This window comes from Morone saxatilis, unplaced genomic scaffold, assembly GCF_004916995.1.
Source record: "Morone saxatilis isolate NCDOM2014 unplaced genomic scaffold, NCSU_SB_2.0 Contig15, whole genome shotgun sequence".
Lineage (NCBI taxonomy): Eukaryota > Metazoa > Chordata > Actinopteri > Moronidae > Morone > Morone saxatilis.
Genome location: NW_023339707.1, coordinates 23,432,540 through 23,441,128, shown reverse-complemented (window position 1 = coordinate 23,441,128; position 8,589 = coordinate 23,432,540). Strand labels below are relative to the sequence as shown.

The 8,589-nt window shown below is 40.1% G+C and overlaps 1 protein-coding gene across 1 annotated transcript in view; it reads left to right on the top strand.

Annotated features, from left to right (window-relative positions):
* The first annotated feature begins 668 nt into the window (after positions 1-668).
* Positions 669-8,589, top strand: part of pfkfb1 (6-phosphofructo-2-kinase/fructose-2,6-biphosphatase 1) — an 11,417-nt gene continuing 3,496 nt past the window's right edge. The window contains exons 1-10 of the mRNA XM_035656123.1: positions 669-827; positions 4,604-4,729; positions 4,827-4,923; positions 5,112-5,178; positions 5,884-5,958; positions 6,573-6,629; positions 6,740-6,861; positions 6,990-7,197; positions 7,312-7,458; positions 8,092-8,196. Of these exons, the coding sequence (XP_035512016.1) occupies positions 776-827; positions 4,604-4,729; positions 4,827-4,923; positions 5,112-5,178; positions 5,884-5,958; positions 6,573-6,629; positions 6,740-6,861; positions 6,990-7,197; positions 7,312-7,458; positions 8,092-8,196 (1,056 nt within the window). The 5' untranslated portion in view covers positions 669-775. The remainder of the gene's footprint in view (positions 828-4,603; positions 4,730-4,826; positions 4,924-5,111; positions 5,179-5,883; positions 5,959-6,572; positions 6,630-6,739; positions 6,862-6,989; positions 7,198-7,311; positions 7,459-8,091; positions 8,197-8,589) is intronic.

The following is an 8,589-nucleotide window of genomic DNA, read 5'->3' as shown; positions in this document are numbered from 1 at the left end:
TTTGAGCATGCACAACCTTGTCCCACATTGCGATGCATAAAGGAAGTGGAGGAGTTGTTTACAGCTGAAAAGAAAAAGTCGTTGGTGGTGGTTAGTGGTGAGTCAGCTTCAGAAAGGTTGGTAGTTGAAAGATAATACATATAAATATGAGTATGTTGATTTTTTGGTTGGGACAGTGAACTGTGACAATTAGTATGTAGTGTGAATTTGGGATGTATGTCTTTGCTATATATTTAAGCCACATGACTGTTCTGTACTTTACTAAAAAGAATAAATACAGTAGTGCATAATTTAAAAGTAATGAACCCTGAAGTTTTGATTTCAAATCACATCCTCCCTATTTGTTGAAGAGTGTATTACATGGTTTAATGAAACCGCGCAGCTGACATCAGTGCCCTCACTGCAGTTCAATGAGTGATTGTGGTCTGTAAGCATAAATACTGCCATGTCTCCCTGTGCAACAACAATCACTTCCTTAGCGACCTTTGCACTTGTTACGACGCACCCTCTGAGTGCTGTTTCTCCCTCACCATGTGTGTACGTTGTGAACTCTGGCCCTGGCAAACATTAAAGGACAAGCCCAGTGAGCTGCTATCATATGTCCATGTGTCGTGAAAAGAGAGAGCTCGGGGTGGGGGGGTTTCTTTGGCAGAGGGGTTTAGTTTCTTTAAAAAGAGCATTAGTTCTGTTGCCACTGGCCACATCATACAGTGTGTTGATTGTGTCGATGGTCTTTAGCCACTCTGCTGGTTGCTTCATTGGAGTGTAGCACAGAATGGAGCTTCCCCAGCTGGAACATATGAGGCTACGCAGGTGTGACAGCGCAGGTGAGAGCACCGATGGAAGGCATGCCAAAACAATACACAGAAGAAACCTTGCTTGCTTTGAAAGCTTTCTACTAATATGTGAGACATACAGGCCGTGTGCACTCTGAATGCAACACAGTGCAACACAGATAGGAGTAAAAATAGCCTCCATGTGTTGTCACGTAATACTATGCTTTATGTAACTTAAGCAGGAAGTAAAGAGTGTTGCCTGCTAATGGACATAATTCCTCTATATTCTATATATTCCTCTCACATGGTTTGTTTAAACACTTGCATGCATGGGTTATAAGGACGTGGATGGACTTTATGAGCCAGTAAAAGAGCGAGCAACCCTAAACAAAGATACACACATGTTGTGTGTGTGACCTGATTCTGCCAGCTAATCACCAGTGAAATATGAGATAAGATACCACCTTTGAGGGCCTGCTTGCTTTGAAATATCTGGTAGAATTTGTTCATGTATTGTTTTATATTTCTTAAAGAACTCCTCTAAATATTATGTGTGTAGCTAATGTACAGTATGTACGAGAGAGATAATAAGAGGGAGAAATAATGAGAGGAAGAGTGCCAACTCCAATCCCCCATGGCTGTTTTTTGGGAGGACATGCTGAACTGCTGCCAGGACAAGCGGCCACTAGAATAGCATGTACTGTACTTTCTCTTAATGGTCAAACAAATCCCAAAACAGGAAAGACTGACCATTAGTTGCCCAGATAATCATTGCCCAATAGTAACTCCCTGTACAGACTTTGATTAAATTATGTTTTATATTTTTGGTTTATAATTAGTGACATTAAAGTAGTACTGGGACTTTGATACAGAGAACCGCAGCCACATCATTTTTACAAGTGAGGCTTTTTTGTGTTTTGGGATCAGGCAAAATAAGTTTGTATGAAAACACTAGTCATATGTCATAAAGATAAAGAGAGCTGATGTCTCTGGACACATCTGGTCTTCATAAGTATCAAATTATATTCTGCAGTGGAAAGGAACCAGATACATGTGCTGTACAAAAGTTTGACATTTCAATACTCGCTGTTTGTTTGATATGAATCTACAGTCAACAGCTGGTTAGCTTAGCTTAGCATGAAGACAGAATAAACAAGTGAGATATAAATAATTAATAAATATACTTTGTGAGCTGTATAGGTTCTAGAAGTAGTTTTGCAACCTTTTGACATCACTAGGCTAGCTGTTTCCCCCTACCTCCAGTCTCTATGCTAAGCTAAGCTAACCCGCTCCTGGCTCTAGCTTCATATTTAGGAGACAAACTCACTGTCAGACAGCGTTAATGTCAGACAATTCCTCTACGTTCATTTTGTGGTACTAGCACTTTTCTTTAACATTTCTATTTTATGCTACTTCATACATTTCAGAGGATAATGTTATAGTGCATTTGTGAATATTGCTATTTTTTAAATGATCATAACAGTAAAGTAGTTAACATCAGCTCCAACTCCACCAACTACATTTAAATGCTGTTTATATCAGTAATTATAATAGAATTGTATAAAATATACTAAAAGGAACTAATGTGCACAAGAAGTGCTTTTACCGTTGCTGCTAAAACTTGTGTAATTTTGCATACAATATATTTAATACAGTATATTTATATTGTGGTATTGCCACTTTTAATGTAAATGATCTCATCATTTATTTCATACATCATCATAATCGGCAATCAAAATGCACTGAATACATCTGTCAAATTAATTTCACTGGAAATGTATCCACCATAGCTTTTTGTTAGTTTTTCCACCTTGAAAAGAGCTGTCTGTGTGGGTTACTCTCTGCTAAAGCTGTGACCTGCTTTTATGAATGACAGCTTTACTGAGGCTAGTTAGCTAATTGGCTGAATTTAGAGAAGTTCAGTTTCCACATGCGCAGTACATCTCAAGAGTTGGGGCAAACAGCATGACTAACTTGTTGCTTATGTGAGTGCAGTGAACTGTCACTTCCTTGAGACGCCCAGATTTAAAGTTAAGGTTTAAACTGCCATCTAGTGGTAAGAAAGGAGAAGCTCCACTCTACACTTCTCAGTTTGATAAACAAACAGCTTGTTCAGTACCAACTGTGCTCATCTGAATTCATGAGAGGTTCCCAGCTTTGTTATACTTGTCTCACAAGACTCTGTTGTTCTTACTCTGACTGAGAAACCAGCTGTGTCACCACAACACATGCACCAAACAGTGGATTTGGATGCTTCTCTGCTTTCTGACATCACCACAGAGATTTTGGCAGCTCCCCTCAGGCCTTTTAAATCATGAAACAGATGGAGAGGCAGACAAGCAGCATGGCCTCAGGTCCTCCCCCTCCTGCCTACCAAGTGCTTCTCCTTAGCAACAGTCAGCTGACCTGCACTAGGTAGTGTTCAGTGAAGCACACACATGCACACGGATCACAGAGCCGAGAGCCTCAGCCATTCACGCTCACTCCTCCACCTGCCACTCAGGCCTCATGGCTCTCACCATTAACACATCCACAGAGCAGAAAAACTCACTCACACAGACTCCTCTGCTCAAGATCTGGGTGCCATGGATGGGCTGCAACTTGAACCGCAGGAGAGGATGTAAGTGCAGTGACACTAGCTTAAGTAGATGATGATACATTACCTATTCTGTCTTGCTGCTACTTTAACTCACTTCTTGTTTCAACGGGTTTGCTTTAACATTTCTAACAGTCTTAGATGTGTGTCAGACTGCCTGTGGTGAAACCTCTTCTCTTGTTGCTTCAGGACTGAGCTCAGTCCTGTCAGGGGATGCAGGTAGGCAGGCAGCAGTCTGAGAGACAGAGGAGTCAGCCATGGATGACAGCCAGGCTAGACCAAGCCAGGTCCGAGTTGGCTCTCTGTTCAGTGTCTGACGTGGTCCTCTGAACATTTTGCTGACACAGCATGCTCCATTCATAATCGAACAGCCTGGAGGCTGACACTCTCCCTGTCCTTGTATAGACACACGCACACAGGCCATCCGGGTACTTTACGGGGGTACAGTTAACTGGCAAGCAACCCTGCAGTCTGCCTTATAAATTACTGGTATTCTTTTTACCAGACAGACAAGTATGCAACAACTGGGTCATGACTGGGTAAGAAACACAAAAATGCTTTAAAATTATCTTCAAAAAATGTTAGGTTTGTGTGGAAACTTATGAGCAAGGAATGCTGATTAATCTCAGAGATGAGTCGGTTTGTAACCATCTGCAGGATAGAGACTTTTAAGACACTTGGAGATTAGGAGTGTCTTGTTCTTGTGATTGTCAACCATATGGCACAGTACAGGTGTTGCTCTGGTGGTTTCTATGATGTGACTACCTGAGGATGAGGAGGAGCATCTGGTTATTAAAAGTTCTTCTTCACTTCACTTTAGGGGTGTCTTTGACTATTTGCATTTCATTTTTTCCTCCTTATGTGTCTGTTTATTTGATTTTGTTAGTGATTGTTGGGATAGTTTTCTGTGTCAAGACAGGCAGCCAAACAGACAGATAAGCTGTGTGACTCTCTACACTAGTTTGCAGACATTTGAGCTGCACCTTGGAGCTCTTATTCTCTCTCTTAATGAAGATTACCTTGGCAGCGACACACACACACACACACACACACACACACAACACATGTTCTGCAGCACAGAGAGTTGTGCATGCCTCGGATTGCGTTTGACCATTTGAACAGGAGGCTAATGCTCTTCCTGCTAAATGATGTATCGCATTTGCAACAGCGACGTTTCAGTATCAGCTAATAACTACTGCTTTATGTTACTGTGTGTTTGTCTTCATCTCAGCCTCGGTGCCTCAGTTCTGTAACTCTCCCACAATGATTGTGATGGTGGGATTGCCAGCCAGAGGGAAGACCTACATCTCCAAGAAGCTCACTCGCTACCTGAACTGGATCGGAGTACCTACAAAAAGTCAGTTTCCAAAGTGAATCCTTGAATCCTGATCATATAAGTGTATTAAAAAAGGAATCTATATTCTTTAACCTCTCTGTTTCCCTGATCCTACCAGTGTTTAACGTGGGCCAGTACCGCAGGGAGGCTGTCAAGATCTATAAGAACTTTGAGTTCTTTAAACCAGATAATGAGGAGGCCATGAGGATCCGCAAGTAAGGATGATAAATGTCACACAGACAGTTAGAATATTACGGAAAATATTTGAAATGAGTCACCTAATGCTCAGAGTCATAATGTGTAGCAGCCTTTTGAGTTTTATGTGTTTCATGACACATTCATTATTCACTCATATTTTGCAGTGTTTGCTCCTTTGCCTATACGAGTGTAACTTCTCTCTCAGGGCCTGTGCATCTGCCGCCCTCAAGGACGTCGCTGTCTACTTCACAAAGGAACAGGGACAAGTAGCTGTGAGTAAGAGGACAACTGAAACTGTCCCTCTAATCACAATAACACTGATTAATTATTAATTTTGTTGTGTAAGTGTATATATGTTTTACTTCCTCAGTCAGGTCTCACTGAGATTAAACACACAAAGATCAGCTTACTAGTCATATAGAGAACTACTCTCGTCTGTGAAAACAAATGTATAATGTCCTTCTAAAATCTGGAATCTTATGGGAACTGTATGATCCAGTGTTTTTGGGAGTGAAAAACCAGGGTATCTCATCCTCTGTGGCACAAATTTTCAGCATACCTGTCTCTCCCCCAACTATACTAAATCATTAGAGTTTCATTCATTTTGGAGAGGAGCATCTTTCTTCTCAGTCACTAAGGCATTCTGTGTATTGCCATATAACTGCATTGTGTAACTGGAAAAAGCATTTAGCAGTCACTTGGGGTCATACATAGTTAAAAACACATTATTATCAAAAAGATAATTAGCAAGTGAGACAATAATAAATGTAAAATGTATTTAATAATATATAACATCTTTAAGACATGTGCCTTAATCTATGATGTTATATATAGCATTATGTTATATTAAAGTGTGTAACAACACAATATGTTCTCTTATAATTCAGATTATGGATCATTATGAGTTCTGTAAATGTACTTTATCTGTCAGTGTTATAAGGATGTATTGACTAACATCTGGGTCCTGTCCCATCCAGGTATTTGATGCTACCAACACCACCAGGGAGAGGAGGCTGATCATTATTAGTTTTGCTAAAGAGAGGGGATACAAAGTAAGTACATATGTGGAAGTTGGACATTTATGTAATGTGCTTATCCGCTTTCTTGCCGAGAATTGGATGCAGTTAAATATGAAGCTACATTCAGCAGGCGGTTAGCTTAGCTTTGTATACAGACTGGAAGCAGGTGGAAACAGCAAGCCTGGTTTTATCCAAAGGTAACAAAGTCCTCAGTAATTAACACGTTGCATCTAATTAGTTTAATGCCTACAAAAACCAAGGTGTAAAATGTACACGCTGTGGTTTTAGGGGCAGTAATATATGTGCAGGACTATTTATTGGCCAGGTGCCATGACTTACTGGACTCTACGCTGGTTGCCTGGTAGACTCACAGTGACAACAGGATTCCAGACTCTAGCTTTTGTTACCTTTGGACAAAACCAGGCTCGCTGTTTCTCTCTGCTTCCTTTATGCTAAGTTACCTTTACCATCCACTGGCTGTATAGTTTCATATTTAACAGACGTGAGAGAAAGAAAGAACTAGAAAAACACTTGTTTTTCAAACTGTGAAACTCTTTAAAGTCAAGAAAAACATATGCTCAAAAGAAGAAAATAAAGGATATATTTCAGCTATTTAATAATTTTTTATTTGAACTTCTTGTGTGCAGGTGTTCTTTGTAGAATCAATCTGTGATGATCCAGAAATCATTGCGGAAAATATTAGGGTGAGAAGCAGCTCTACACCACCTCAGTCAATGTTTTTTTAATATAAATGTTTGCAAAAGCTCACATGTACTGTTCTTAATTAAATTCCAAATCTGTCTTCCCTTTGCAGCAAGTAAAATTTGGGAGTCCAGATTACGTGGATCGTGACATAGAGGAGGCCAATGAGGACTTCATCCAGCGCATTGAGTGCTACAAGGCCAGCTACATGCCTATAGACGATGACAAGGACAGGTACTGACTCATGATGCTTTCCTTTGTGTGAGATTAAAGAGGGAATTGGATGGCAGACAGTTTTTTTCCCACATAATTTGTGAAAATTAATTTCATAGTTTGTTTTCCCCGATGCTGACTTTGAACAGGAAGCTCTCTTACATCAAGATCTTTGACGTGGGCAGTAGATACCTGGTGAACCGGGTTCAAGACCACATTCAGAGCAGGATAGTCTACTATCTCATGAACATCCATGTCACACCGAGATCAATCTACCTGAGCCGCCACGGAGAGAGCGAACTCAACCTATTAGGTCGCATTGGTGGAGATTCAGGCCTCTCACCTAGAGGACAGAAGGTGAGTAGATTACACTATGGAGAAAGAGTTAAATCCTTTTATTGACACGTTTTAAAGCAATAAAATATTAATTCAAAGTATTTAACATTTACAAATGGCAATCATTGTTCTCAGTATGCCAATGCCTTGGCGGTCTTCATCAAAGGTCAGAATATCAGTGACCTGAAGGTGTGGACGAGCCACATGAAGAGGACCATCCAGACTGCAGAAGCTCTGGGAGTCCAGTATGAACAGTGGAAGGCCCTCAATGAGATAGACGCTGTAAGTTTATCTTAAAACATAATCCTTATAATGCATATTCTAATGTTGTGTCAATACTTTCATGGTTGAATGCATTGGAGGTTGTGTATTTTGGGAGTTATAATACAAAGAATATTCACACTCCAAATTATTTAGGTTAAGTTTAGAGTTGTAAAGCCAAACGATCGCCTGTTCTTTTTTTTAATTTTAATTTTATCATGTTAGTTTATTTAGCAGAGACAGTGCACACTGATAAAACACTGCTGTAAATGTGCCATCTGTAGTCCCTGGACAGATGTTGCAAAGACACCCTAAAACATATCAGAAGTTACTAATTTATATTATATTTAGTTATTAATATCATTTATAAGCACACAGAATAATAATAATAATAATAATCATTAACATCATTCTGGACACCCTTATACTACATTTTCAGGTACTATTTAAAACATGCACTACAGAGGCTCATAATAACAATAAATTGAGGAGTGTTAATGTTAATATACTAAATAAGACAACATTTCTGCATTGTTAGACACTTACTGAAACATGCAAAGCAAAAGCAGATACAAAAAGCATGCAAATATACATCAATCTGACAAAACCACAGTAAAAGACATGGTGATGTTAATGTCACTTTTTCTCACTAAGGGTGTATGCGAGGAGCTAACCTACGAGGAGATTCAGGAGAATTTCCCAGAAGAGTTTGCACTGAGAGACCAGGACAAGTACCGTTATCGTTACCCCAAGGGTGAGGTGAGTGCTCGCCTAAAAATACTGCGACTTTTTTAGTATCACTGGGACTTTTTCAGGAGCTCACTGTGCACACTCAGACAACTAAAGACATAGTCACACCCGTTTCAAAAAGAGGCTGATCTGTTGGCCGGTGAGCACCTCCATTGGGGGTTAAAAGAACAGCATTTTGGGAAATACACTATATGCTGAGAGACAGATCTTTTGCTTAAAGCAGCAACAAGGCAGTTTCATTCTGTGTTGATTCTGGCGGCCCCTGTGGACAAAAGTGGTAGTGTTTCCTACCACCTCGTGTCATTGATTTATGAGGGGGCGGCAGTAGCTCAGTCTGTAGGGTTCAAGTCCCACAGACCACAAAATATGGAGTGTTGAGTGTAGCTGGAGAGGTGCCAGTTT